The sequence below is a fragment of the Sphaerodactylus townsendi genome, linkage group LG03 (genome assembly GCF_021028975.2).
Source record: "Sphaerodactylus townsendi isolate TG3544 linkage group LG03, MPM_Stown_v2.3, whole genome shotgun sequence".
NCBI classification, from domain to species: domain Eukaryota; kingdom Metazoa; phylum Chordata; class Lepidosauria; order Squamata; family Sphaerodactylidae; genus Sphaerodactylus; species Sphaerodactylus townsendi.
Genome location: NC_059427.1, coordinates 68988686 through 69003033, shown reverse-complemented (window position 1 = coordinate 69003033; position 14348 = coordinate 68988686). Strand labels below are relative to the sequence as shown.

General features: G+C 41.0%; 1 protein-coding gene across 3 annotated transcripts in view; it reads right to left on the bottom strand.

The window, feature by feature from the left end:
• CACNA2D2 (calcium voltage-gated channel auxiliary subunit alpha2delta 2) overlaps window positions 1–14348 on the bottom strand; it is a 719552-nt gene that overhangs the window by 8650 nt on the left and 696554 nt on the right. For all 3 annotated transcript variants that reach the window (XM_048488253.1, XM_048488254.1, XM_048488255.1), the window contains 9 exons: window positions 13952–14042; window positions 13422–13484; window positions 11087–11190; window positions 8590–8688; window positions 7791–7885; window positions 7192–7239; window positions 3681–3752; window positions 1767–1919; window positions 125–177 (listed from right to left, as the gene is read on the bottom strand). In XM_048488253.1, coding sequence (XP_048344210.1) covers window positions 125–177; window positions 1767–1919; window positions 3681–3752; window positions 7192–7239; window positions 7791–7885; window positions 8590–8688; window positions 11087–11190; window positions 13422–13484; window positions 13952–14042 — 778 coding nt within the window. The remainder of the gene's footprint in view (window positions 1–124; window positions 178–1766; window positions 1920–3680; window positions 3753–7191; window positions 7240–7790; window positions 7886–8589; window positions 8689–11086; window positions 11191–13421; window positions 13485–13951; window positions 14043–14348) is intronic.

Genomic DNA, 14348 nt, shown 5'->3' with positions numbered 1-14348 from the left:
GGTGATTACAGAAGAAAATAAGTACATGTCACTAATCTCAACACTTCTTGCTTGTGGGTCTTTTTGTCTATGTAGAGACAGCATTCATGTTGCATTTCTGTTCTGTGGCAAAAGGAGGACTTACCATGCAGCGGCTGAGCTCCACCAAGCCAGGTTCAGGAAATCTGCCATGGTTGGCTGCATGTGAAGAAGAAGAGTTCAGTTTTATACCCAGCTTTCCTCTACTATAAGGAGTCTCAAAGCGGTTTTTGTTTGCCTTCTCTTCTCACCCACCCCCACAACAAACACCTTGTGAGGCTGGCAGGAGTGACAGAGTTCTGAGAGAACTGTGACTAGCCCAAGGTCACCCAGCAAGCTTCATGTAGAGAGGGGGAAAAACAAATACAGTTTTCTAGATTAGAGTCTGCCATTTCACCACAACACATTGCTGGCTCCCATGAAGGGATAAACGTAAGGTGACACTGAATTTTAAAAGTGCTACTTGTGAACATTCCTCCTGTAAGCACAAACCATCACACTTACATTTTGCTAAAAATCAAGAATAAAGCCAGAAGGATTCTGTAAACTATTCATAACGCTTTAACTTTTTGTTGGATTTCTATGCATCTTGACTGTGTGCAAACATGATCTATTTTCACAAATTGCAGAATTAAAAATGTTTTTTACTTGTGGTACATTGCCAGTGATAAAGTGTCTACAAATAATTATACATATGGATCAATGCTACACGATGCAATCAGGCAAACCATTTCATGACTATCAAACCAACCCTGACTACAAATATGACAAGGATGCCTACTGACAAAAAAATGTATGGCAATAATGTTTTGAAAAGACTTGAAAATAAATTGCAATAACATGACCTCATCAGATGCTAATTTCTCCCTAACTGAAGTTTCAACACCCCCCTCCCACATTTACTTAACTTGGGCAAAAATGAAGTTTTTGAAATATCTCAGTGCTTCTAAAAATGTGGTCTGTAGGCTACCAGTCATGGCTCATAGTACATTCAAGTGGTCTGCAGAACAGCAATAAAACTAGTGGAAGAAAATTCAGAGCACCCTGCCCCAGAACAGAGGTAAACAACAAATTAAATTTCAGTTCCTTTTGTACTCAGATGCAATGTAACTGAATGTGTGGGTGAAAGGAAAAGGGGAAGTGTTGTTGGGTAATTCATAGGTATTAGTAGGTTTGCACATACTTGATATTTCTCACAAAGATTTTTGTCAATGCACTAATAATCAGAGTGAATTCTTGCCTGACAGCTACCATACAGAAGTTGCTTGAAAGACTACTGTGTGCTGGCTGCTTGATATGGTGGCCGAAATATATGAGTTGCTTATTCTGTGGCTTGCCCACATTGTGTGGCAATTTTTCATTCCATCACCAATCACATTGCATGATACATTTTCTTATAATAGTATCTTCCAAGTTTCAGATCAAACCATCTTTTGATACTTACATAGTTGTATACACATGTATATACAACCAGAACTTAACAAAAACTCTTAGGATTAGATTATAGTGTTTCACAGACTTTACAATTTCCTATCTAAAAACTTTCATTCAATTGTAACATTTCCTACCTCTATTAAATATTCTTCTGTTTTTTCAAAATAGGAGTACAGCATAAATTTCTTCTTATCCTCAACAACTTTGGTGCTCCTTTAAGTACACAGCTGTTATTGTGACTGCATAACAACAGCTGATACATAAATGTGAAATTATTTTCTGGCAAGGCTTCAGAATGTGGAGCCATTACTTACTACATATACCCCACGTGGGCCACCTCCTGTGTTACTTGGAGCTTCTGGAGCACAGACAGATTGAAAGTCGTATGATTCTTTCCGTGTGAAAAAAGAATTATTGTAGAGAGCAGACATCAGATGAGCATCCACCTCACTGAAGAACTTTCCCACCTGGAAATACAACATCATAATTTTTATCTGGACTCTAGTGGAATGTTCCTCTTCAGTAGCACCACACAGGCATGAGAGGGACCCTGCTTCTGCAACAAGCAAAACCATCCTTTCTTAATTCACAGAAAGAGAAAAAGAGTAGGCTTTAGATAAGATTTTACTTTCTACATAATTCATCTTTGTGTTAAGCGGTGATACGCTGTATTATTTACACGTTCCGTTCATTTATTTTATGCATTGGTAGAAGTGTTTCTCATGATGGTTTCCTATAGTACATGCACTTCTCAGTCTGAGACCTCGTACCTTATTAATTTGTGTCAAAATCTCAGTAGCCCTTTGTTTAGGAGTTTATTTTAAACTCCAAGGCTGAGTCCTAGAAGTAAAAATCTCTGAACATAAACAGGATTTCTCCCCCTCACCACTGAATAACCTTCTCACATTAACTGGATGATTCCGGTCAAAGACCCAGGCAGGACCTCTCCCCCACTTTTAACCAATTTCTCTACCCACTTAAAAAAATCTATTAAAAAACCCAAATTACTTGTAAAGTGGAAGAATACAAATTAATTTTTACAATACTATTTCATTTGTAAATGTTGATTGTGATGATTTATCAAGACATTAAAATGTACAGAGTTTACTGAAAAAAGCCCTTTTCTAACACAAATACCTCAGTTTCTTATTCCTGGAAGCTTTCATTGCAGCCCCTAACTATCTTCCTCAGTCAGAGAGGTTGGAGCAGGAAGTACATGGCCCTATAGTAAATGTAGCTGATTTAGCATTTAACATCATTTCTTGTGGGAAAGTTCAGGGGCAGAGAGAAGCATAATTTATTTTATACCAGTTTCTTTGCATGTCTCAGTAAAGGATATGATGAACAGTTATAAGACATGCATCCCCATAATCTTGAAGGTTTTCAATTGGAAGGACAAATATACCAGTTGGGAAAAATAGCAAGCTATTTATGAAGTTCTTGGCTTTTGTGAAAAAAGAGGAAAGGGGAGACAGATGGAAGATAAGTAGAGTAGTCCCCCAGATAGGCTGTTCCCAATGGGAGAGTCAAAGGAAGTAAGAGCAGCAATGAGAAAAGATATCAGACAGTAAAAGTTGTGGTAGCAGTAAAAGTTGTACTTCATTTCCAATTCATCATTTCTTAGGACAGAGTTTTTTAAACATTCTAATCATGCAGGGTTCCCATTCCTACCTGAGGAGACTTACAGGGAAGACCTTGAAGGTCCCAGTTCGGGCACAGTAAAAGGTTGTTGCACAGTTGTGGAAGAATCCAGTAACATTCATGGGGATGGCATTACTATGTATTTCCCCTTACTTTTTGTACCAATGCTGTTGATTATTTTGATTATTATTAAATGATGAATAATTATTTAATCATTAAATAATGAACAAACAACACAAGGGGAAAAAGGTTAAGTAGACATAATTAAATAGTGGCTGTGATGTCTAGAATCCACCCCAACAAAGCAAGGGTCTAACTCCACCTTGGGAAGCAAACTTTCAACAGCTGTTGAACAACAACAAACTTTCAACTTTGTCCAGGAGAACACTTAGTTGGACTGCTTAACAAAAGTATCTGCCACTTGACCACTAGGTAACAACTAACAGGAAGATATATGGCATGGATATTGGACATGACACTGTGAAATAAATAAAACTATTTAACTGCTGTGTAACTAGAAAAATTCTAGACAAACTGTTTGTGTACCATCCAAACCCTTAGATTTCTGTAGGAAACAAGCATATTACCTGGGGCGCATCATCTTCCTGGTTGGAGAGCACCAGAAACCCCCCATCATCAATGAGAACGCAGAGGAGGTCCTGAAAAAGTGAACAACACCTTGAACTTTCGCTCAATAGCTTCTAGGCTCTGGCCATGGACAGGGGCGTACCTAGGCAAATCGGCGCCCGGGGACAAAACCTGAGTTTGGCGCCCCCCCCGCCCGGCGTATGGGCGGCCACCCTCCCCCACCATGACCAAACAATGATTTTTTGTACCAGCTCACAAAACACCTCCCATTCCCATCAAAACATACATGGCTATCTCCCCACCAACTCTTTTCCTAATTTCCTAATCACAACAACCATATGAGGTAGGTTGTTAGCCTGCCAGAAACAGAAAGTGCTGCCTCAGTGCAAGTGGGTATTAAGCATGTAAAAGCTCTCACAAATCACTCCCATGCTAGTCAAACCATCATATCTCACAAAACACTTCCCATTGAATCTGAATTCTCAAACAGCATCACTTTCAATGGTGTTTTAAAGTCTAGGGAGCTTCAGATTCTTCTTTTAACCTACTCCAAAGGAGTTCCTCAGTCCCCCGTTAAAACACAAAGTGATGCTGTTTGGGGTGGATTCTCCCCACCCTGAAAAGTTCTCAAAAGCATCACTTTTGAGGGTTGAGATTCCAAAATGAAACAAATAGCAGATTTGAAACTGGAATCTATGGGCAAATTTGATGGCACATTCGACAAAAAAATTGTCCACCATGTCCTGCCCAAATAACCTTGAACAAAATGTCCCCGAATGCAAGGATATTTGGCTTTTTTGTAAGGGCCGTATTTTTTTGTGTTTTTTCGAGCCTGCAGGGATGCATTTTTAAAGCTAGCAGCTTTCCATGAATTATCAGGGCATCATCCAGAGATTGCCCTGATGATGTATCTCACCCAAGCCTTTGGCGATGTTTGGTTCTAGGGGCAGCATGAAGTGCTATGGATGCCTGAAAATGCGGAATTTGCCCCCATCCCCTATTGCACATTTTCATAATGGGAGCTAACCTGAGATGGGGGGTTAATTCCACTTTGAGGGACCTCATAACTTTGGTCCCTCTGAACATACCTCTCACCAAACTTGGGTGGCATCTAATAAGAATATAAAGTAACAGATGATACCCTGAAATTTTGGTACGTCACTAGCTTTAAAAATCCACATCTACCACTTCCCAGGCAATCTCTGCCACCAAATTCTTGCCCAAGATTCCTTTGTTTTGCAGAGACTTTGCTCAACATTGTGGCTAATGAGGAATTTCTGGAGGCAGGCTGCAACATTTTTGAAGAATAGAGGTGCCAGACTTTCAAGGTGGCTCCAAGAGGCGCCTTGAGTAATAGCAATCCCAAGCTTGGCGAGTGAGCCTTTAAGCTTCTGGAGTGGGGGGGGAGGAGCTGAGAGAGATCTGAGCAAACTCCAGGCCCACAGGCTTTCTATGGCAGGAACGTGGGAAACAAAATAATTTCTTTGGGGTCCATAAAATTGAACCCCCAGAAGAAAAGTTGGGAATCTCCAAACCTGGATAGCTATTACCAGGAGTAGCCCTCCTGGAGCCATACTCACCTGAGAAAGTCTGCAGTGCCTCTATCTTCAAAAAAAATGTTTTGCAGCCTGCCTCCACACACCTCAGTGAAATTTTACAGGCCTATCATACAATGGAGTAAAGTCACTGCAAAACAAAGAATCTTGGGCAAATTTCTTGGGGTGCCTGGAAGGGGTGTATTTTTAAAGCTAGTGACACCAAAATTTCAGGGTATCATCTGTTAACTATTATTATGATTCCACCCAAGTTTGGTGAAGGTATGTTCAGGGGGACCAAAGTTATGGTCCCTCAAATGGGTAGCCCCCATCTCAGGTTAGCTCCCATTGAAAACAATGGGGATGGGGGCACCCCCTTTGGGGGTCCATAACTTTGCTGCCCCTGAGCCAAACATCACCAAATTTGGGTGGTATCATCAGGACAGACTCTGGATGGTTCCCTGAAATTTTGGTGCCACTAGCCTTAAAAATGCGCCCCCTGCAGGCCGGAACGTGAAAAAACACTTAAAACATTTAAAAACACACGAACGACCCTGAAATGTTGGCGCCCCCCCATGTGACCAAATGGGGGGCGCCCGGGGACATAGGGTACCCCCTGTCCCTAGGCAGGAATGCCACTGGCCATGGATCAGCCCAGCGAAAGTATTGGCCAGAGCCTCTATACTGAAGCAAGGCAAAATCCCAGGCACAGTGGAAGACTGGCACAGCTTATTGGTACAGCACATAGTTCTATATTTTATATTGCTTTATATAAGGTTTTATATTGTTTCTTAGTATCTCCAGTTAAGCAGCAGCAGGGCTGGAAAAGACATCTTCTTGAGACCCCAGAGAGCTGCTGCAAGTCACAATAAATAGGGGAAGACAGACCAATGTCCTGGCAGTCTAAGGCAGCTTTGTATGTTCCTGTGTCTAATGACTTTTTTTTTACCCTCCAGTGGTTTTGTCCTTCAACTGCTTCCTTCTCCAAACAAAAAGGCAAGCTGGAGAAAAACAGTGCTCAGGTTAGTGGCAGTTCAGAAAAGATGTGTGGGAGGATCATCTTCTCCTCTGTTCCTAAACACTCCTGGTGTTTGCCCTTGTGTAAGGATCAAGGAACTGGGAGTCTACCAGCAAGAAACAGCAACAGTGGAAACAAATCCTGAAAAGGACTGGAGGTATACAGAATTACAATCTGGTATATGTTTGAAACACTACACCAGTGTGGTGTAGTGGTCAAGAGCAGGTGCACTCTGATCAGGAGAACCGGGTTTGATTCCCCACTCTGCCACTTGAGCTGTGGACGCTTATCTGATTGAACCAGACTAGCTTGTGCACTCCAACATATGCCAGTTGGGGGACCCTGGGCTAGTTACAGTTTTTTGGAGCTCTCTCAGCCCCACCCACCTCACAGAGTGTTTGTTGTGGGTGGGGAGAAGGAAAAGGAGATTGTAAGCCCCTTTGAGTCTCCTTATAAGAAGAGAAAGGGAGGATATAAATCCAAACTCTTCTTCTTCTTTCAGTAGTTCATATGATGCCCATTAAGAAAACCCCCAGAGATATATGGTATGTTATTATATTTCCAGTGTTCAACTCAAAATTGGTATTTTGATTTTTGAACCTTGAATTTGGGGCCAAGCTAGAAATGACTTAGGGCTTGATGTACAGTGTTCAAGAGTCCATCTGTCCACATTAAAGGTAGCATGTAAGGGATATATTTTCATTTTCTTTTAAGAAAACATGGAGCATGTGGGCAAGGGGAGCAAAACTTTTTCTCTCCGTTGTCTTAACTGGCTTCATTCTGTTGCTGTTAGTATCCAATCCATCTTACTTCTACTACTGGAGTTGGGTCAGATGTGAACAAGTGAACACATGCATAAGCTCTGGTCCCTCCTGCTCCCCCCTGGTCATGGCTAGTTTGGTTTTCAGAAGGCTTCCAGTTTGGGAGGCAGCTGTGCACAGAATGCTACACACTTGCCTTGTAATTAGCTTCACAGTCCATCTCACAGCTTGTGGAGGGGTCACACTGTAAATAAAATAAAATGAGTGATGAAAAAGGCACCTCAATCTTGATTGGATTATGCTTCTAGTCTGATTCAAAACATCTCTCATGCAATCATCACTGAATAAAGTTTAGCAATGTTGAAGATGGAGCAAGCTTGTTTTCTGCTTCTCCAGATACTAGGACATGGAGTAATGGATTTAAAGTACAGGAAAAGAGATTACACCGAAACATTAGGAATAATTTCTTGATGGTAAGGGCTGTTCCAACAGTGGAATACACTGCCTCAGAAGGTGGTGGAGTCTCCTTCTTTGGAGGTTTTTAAACACAGGCTGGATGGCCATCTGTCAAGCACAGTTGGTTAATGAGTCTGATTTCAGCCACAGATACCTTCTGGGGATTCATCCAAAATCACAGGAGGGACCCTGATAGGTCACCAACAGCTGATGAGCTGTTGTACTTAACATAATTAAAAGAATTTTGAGAAATCTAGCTAGCATACTCCTCTGCTCCACCAACCTGATGCACAAAATACAAATCCTACAAATTCCCAGGAGGATGTTTTCACCACCTACCCTTCGTGTTCCCAGCTGATCTCTTTCCGTTCGGTTGCTTGCAAGGACCTTAAATTTTTCTGCCCAGGCTTCCAGGTCAAGTTTCACTCCAACCACTGGCAAAAAGAAAACTGAAGTTTATACAAACTTCCTTCATTTGCTGAAAGACCTATACCCTTCTCATATAAGTGATAACTGGTAGATGATGAAAACCACTGTCTCTATTGAAGCCAGATGTAATGTTTTCACTGCAGCTTCTTCCTCCAGTGTATATTCTTTTTCATCCAGAAGCAAGAAATGCTGTTTCTTCCAAGTTATTCAGAATGAGGGGTGGACAAGATAAAAGGGGAATGCGGGGAATAGAAAAGCAATTGCTTATTCCTTCCCAAAACTAACAGATAGTTAGCTAAGATCAGAGCTAGTTTTTACCACACTACTACTGTTTTGGTGAGTAGCGATAATGACCACTAATATATTTTTTTAATTTCATAAATCTTGAAGAAGTTGTTAACTTGCTTGGACATTATATTAAAATGATTAAAAACCCTCTGTTGGATTAGAAGGAGCCTAGTCCAATAGGCTATTTGCCTCCTAGCTAGGATAACTGTGTTGATGCATGAGGTGAGGATGCCTCTTGTAACTTCAGATCAACTGAAGGCTTGGTTTGTGGAAAAGTCTAGAGTAATTCAGACATCAACCAAGTGGGAGGCCCAAATAATGGTAGGCTTCTAGAGCTTAGAACTGCTTCAGAATGCTTGCGTTGAACTAAGACAAGATAGTCACTCTGGAAAAGACATTAAAAACACACCAACATTCTTACCTGCTGGCTTCAGAGTCCTCCTGCCAAAGCTGAGCTCAACTGCAGTGCTAACAAGGATACCAACTGTGCTATTTTCCATCTCTGGTTCTTTGTAGCTGGCTATAGAGAGAAGAGAACATCTGTCATCCTGTTTGTTATGGTATAGGGTGCAACCTATGGATGCATCCCTGAAAGAGATTATAACAACTTTGAAAAGTGATTTTACAAAAGTGATTATACCAACTTTGTAACAGGCTGTGATGCATCCACTGCTAAAAAAGCCTACTCTGGACCCAAGAGATGTGAATAACTATTGACCAGCATAAAATATTCTATTCTTGAGCAAGGTAATTGAACAAGTAATTGAAAAAGTATTCCTAGATCAAGCGTGTTGTTTGGATTTTCCCCCAATCTAATTTGAGACCAGTTTTTGGGTCTGAAACAGCCTTAGTCGATATAAAGTTAATATAGGGTGATTCCCCACAGTCAATTAATTACATGATACTCACACGAAATATCAAGATTTCAGCAAGAACTCCCCACTGCTTAACTGCAGAACACGGATTCATCCCGGTTCTGGTGCTCCCTCTCCCCCTTATCACATGTTTTTTAAGAACCTGCATGGAAGTGCACCTTTTTAAAAAACACACGCCAAAGCCAGATCAGTGGGGAGGATCAGGGGACAGAATTTAGGTTTATTTTCCCACTGTAGGGAGTGACGTGGAGCCTTCAAGCCAATCAGAGCACTGTGGGCTGTGTGCGATGCACGTCCAGCCCTTTTTTTTGTTTCGCGCTGGTGGTGGCTACATTGAAACGTGGCTGCGTGGAACGTGATTTCTGTGCCAACTAAACTAAAATTAGACTTTCGTGCCAGTGCAGCTGTGTGGGTAAAGAGTGCTAAAAAAGTCGAAGCCGCACATAAATGTAGCTTAGCGTGAAAAACAGCTACCATTCCCGCTCCAACACAATAGCCAATCAGAAGAAAGCTGATCCGCACATAGGCGGGAAAATTCTGGCCACGAAAGCCTTCGACAATACATCAATATGCAGATGACATGTCACCAATATGCAGATGATATTTATTTCTATGTTGCAGTTTTGGCTGATCCCAGGGAGGCTGTAGAACCCCATAACAAGTGGTTGGAGGCAGTTTTGGAGAGGATGCAGGCTAGCAAGATGTAAGCCCAGCAAAATGGAAATACTGTTGGTGAACTGATATTTATATGGCCTGGAATTTATAGTGTCACTTGTTCTGGATGGAGCTACACTATCCTTGAAGGAACAGGTCCATAGTTTGAAGGTGCTCTTGGATGTGGGCCTACTGCTAGATAAGCCTTTTACCAGCTTTGACTGTTTAGCCAGCTATGGTAGATTCTAGGTAGAAAAGATTTGGCCACTGTGGTGCATGCCATGGTTACATCTAGATTAGATTATTGCAATGCAATCTACACTATGCCATCCTTGAAAACTGTTCAGAAACTTCAATTGGTGCAAAGTGCTAAATGATATTGAAATCTAATATGATGTAGTAGTTAGAGTGTTAAACTAAGATCTGGGAGATCCAGGTTAAAATCCCCATTCTGCAGTGGGTAACTTATACAATAAAGTAAATTACTGGAGTGGGTCCATATTAGTCCAGTCTTGGCCTGTTTACAAAGACTCCCAATTTGTTTCCAGGATCAATTCAATTTGCTGGTGTTGAACCTTAATGACCTATATGACTTGGGACGAATATACCTAAAGGAGCTGCCTACAACCTCAAAGATCCATCTGACCATTATGACCATCTTCTAAGACCCTGCTTTGAATGTGCCTGCCTTTTGAGATTAGGTAGACAGAAACTTCTTAGTCGCAGCACCAGAACTCTGGAACTCTCTTCCCATAGTCTTCTTCTATTGCTAACTTCTGCCAGTGGACAAAGCCCTTTTTGTTTTGTCTGGCATTCCCCCAGTGCGCCTTCCTTCCAGATCTATGTTTTAATTGTTGTTTTTATGGTTTTGTGTGTGTACTTCTGCTTGGTTTTTCAAAACGATGTGTTTGGTCTGGTTTTAATTTTTTAAAAAAGATATATATTTTTATTGGGAATGGTTTTAAACCATGGTGATCCTGATGAGGGCAGAAAGGCAGAGTAAGTAAGTAAGTAAGTAAGTAAGTAAGTAAGTAAGTAAGTAAGTAAGTAAGTAAGTAAGTAAGTAAGTAAGTAAGTAAGTAAGTAAGTAATTCATTGCTTGACACTTGTCAGCACCAAGAGAGTTCTTCAGGAACTCTAGCACAGTCAAGGCAAAAAAGAATGAATAAGAACATTGCCCAAATGCCAGTTCTTACTTAAGAAAACTAAATATGGTAGACTTTGAAGCAGCGTTTATTGCCTTGCAGTCCACAGTCAGACATCAGAGATGCTATAGAGAGCATCAGGGTTATACAAAATATTCCAAACACAGAGAACCATCCCTTGCTATTTGAAGGTAGGCCAAAGCAACCCCATCTGTCTGGAGATCCTGTGTAGGGTCACACTTACGAGTCCGGCAGGGGGGTTTAAAGATGTATCCTTTGTTGTCTAAGCTCCTTCGATAGAAACTGGCATTGAAGGGTTCTCGATATTCTTCCCAATCTTCTGCAGCCCTTAAATGGAATGTCACATTCCTTTAGCATAAATTTCATTTTGTGTACAGGTGAGTCCCCATCAATCAAGTCGCGACAACATTACTTACAAGAGTTTTCAGTGGAGGTTGCCCAAATGCTCCCAGAGATACCAAAAGATCATAATATATAGGCTTGTAATAAATATATCTGTATGCAAGCAAACAATATATCTAACCTACAAATATTCCTGTTGACATTACAGCCACATTTTAATGTTCTTTAAAAATATCTATGAGGACTACAATCTTGCCTTTAAAAAAATTAAAACTGAGATTATTTTTGTTTTGAAAACCAGGTTCATCCAATTTGTGATACACCAAAGGAAATGCAATCCACCAGCTATGGATTTAGTAATTTTTCATAGAGAAGAGTTCCAAATCAGCTTGACAAATCAGGTCTTCTTGCAGCTCTAAGGGTGCATCACAACCAGATCTTTGTCAAGCCACTGGTGTACTGGCATATAAAGCCAGTGGGCTGTGTAGCTCTTACTGTCTACTGGTGAGGCTTGAAAGATAATTATAGGCTTGCAGAAACTTCTTAGGGCAAGAGTTAAAATGTAAGGGTCAAAATGTAACAATAGATAATGTATATTTCTTTGAATGTTAAGAGCACCTGATCTTCCTCCAAATCTTTCTAGGCTTAGTTATATTCAGTTTCTGTTTGAGCAGTAACAAAATTCTTAAATAGTACAAGTGGATTATGTCCACCAGGATAAGTGCCAAGGGTCCCATTACCCAGGGATGTCTTACTGAAAGTTGTGTGTAATTCCAGAAGAGGGAAGAACCCCAAAGACTTCATATAAACATGGTCTGATGCTACCTCTGACAATCAAAGTCATGTCCAATCTCTGGGAGACCTTTATCAACCAAGACCTTTACCAACCAATCATCACATGGTATTGAACCAGAAGACATAAAACATAAGCCCATTCTAACAAGTGTCAAGGTTTTAGTGAGGTGCTTTGGCTGAAAACTAGGTTTAAAGGCAACAGTTACTGAATTGTTAACAGAAAAATGTTAATTGTCTGTGTGGAAGCATAACCAGTGAAATGCACAGCATGCTGTGAGTCTAGTGTGCACTAATAAACAAGTGACCTCAGGACATAGGGATTATATGACTCAGTCCTTGTTCCATCTACATTGGCTCCAGTTTGCTTCTGGGCCCAATGCTGGTATTGACATTTAAAGCCCTAATCAACTGGGGCAGCAAATCACCATATGAACCTATCTGCCATTGTCAGAGGCCTTGAATCAGGTAACCCACCACCAGAGGTTAGGCATGTGGAAACTTAGACAGAGCTGTATCAGTAGAGGTACTGAAACTTTGGAATTCCCTTTCCAGGGATATTCTTCTGGTTCCCCTATTTTGTCTTCTGCCAATGGGTGAAGACTTTTTAATTTTTTTGTTTCGCATTCCCTCGCTAACGTTTATTGGCTGTTGTGCTGTTGTGTGTTTTTGTTTGCTTATATGCTTAAGTTGTTTAAATATTTCATACATTTTATTTCAAACAGTGTTTTAGTGTCTTAAATGTTTTAACCTTGAAATGTTTTAAAGTTTTGATGTTTGCTTGGGACCCTATTTGGGTGGACAGGCAGCATGTGTGTATGAGTAAAGTGACATCTAGTTGCAGTCGAGTTATGGCGACCCCGTAGGATTTTCAAAGAAAGTGATTAAGCAGAGGTGGTGTGCCACTGCCTTCCTCTGCAAAGTGTTCCTTGGGGGTCTCCCATCCAAGTACCAATCCTGTTTTGTTTCTGAGATCTGATAAGAGGGGTAGGGAACCTGCGGCTCTCCAGATGTTCAGGAACTACAATTCCCATCAGCTCTCTACCAGCATGGCCAATTGGCCATGCTGACAGAGGCTGATGGGAATTGTAGTTCCTGAACATCTGGAGAGCCGCAGGTTCCCTACCCCTGGATTAGGCCATACTATAGCATTCCACGTGCCTGAAAGTTAGCATAGAAACGGTTTAAATAAAATAAATAATAAATAAAATTATAGCTTCAGACACTTCCCCCCCCCCCCCAACTATTTACCAAGTCCCACTACTTTTCTATCTTATCTGGTCAAAGGGCCTATGTAAACTGAAAAGGTAAAATACTCACTGAGCAATATCTCTTGGCCCAATAAAAGGTATTTCTATTCATTGTTATCATTCTCCAAGTATTTAATTCTACTCAGGTCTATATAGATAATAAGAGATACTCACTTGTTAGGAAAAATGCGAGTGATACCACCATCAGTGGCAACAAACACAGCAAGGAGGCTGTACCTATAACAAGGCAGAGAAAGATATTCACAACTGCTTTATGCCAATTTCCCGTTCCTCACTAACTTATCTTTGCCAAGTGCCTCCGACGTGGATATTCACCATTTTAATTGTGCAATAAGCATCCAGTGAGCACGTTAGTGCCTGGACTTTGCCAAAAGTAGAGCACCATCAGCAGAGGTTGCTTCTCAACTGTGCCTTGACCTCATCAAGCCCAAATCCCTGAGCAGTGTAGTTTCTTAATTTCCTGCTCTTACCATTTATTTACATGCCAGTTCACATTGCCATGTTCTGAACTCACTATTTTGAAGTGGCTCTCTTAGCAGTGAGTTTGGCCTCTTTCCAACTGCCAACTTGATTACCATTCCAAAAGAAGGGTTCATGGTGAATTCTCCTTGGTAAAAGTCTGTGTCCATCTATAAGGTCATTTCCTCGGAGGCACCAAAGTACTGAACTGAGGTCATATTTACGTGTTTAAGTCTTGATTCTTCCATACTCTTTCTACCAGCTGTTGTGTTATTCCTGTGTCCAGGATAAGGTTGTGAAGGAGGAAGTTATTACCTTGGGAGAGAAAGGATAAATGTACAGTGAGCCAAAATCTTGCTCATCAGTTACCTAAGAGAGGGATCCCTCCCTGTTTGGGTGTGATAGATGGGAATCCATTTTGCCTCATATTCTTGACTGCTGGCTTCCTCTTTGCTTGGAAAACTTTCATCTAATTTGTTTCAGCTATAATTGAGGTGTGGCGTAAAGCCTGCTATGTAGATTATTGCAGACAGTTCCAGCTATTAGTTAGCATGTCTTGCAGAAGTAGGGGTTTGTTTTTTTTTTGCATAAGAAGGCTACTGTGTGGCATTATCACCTACA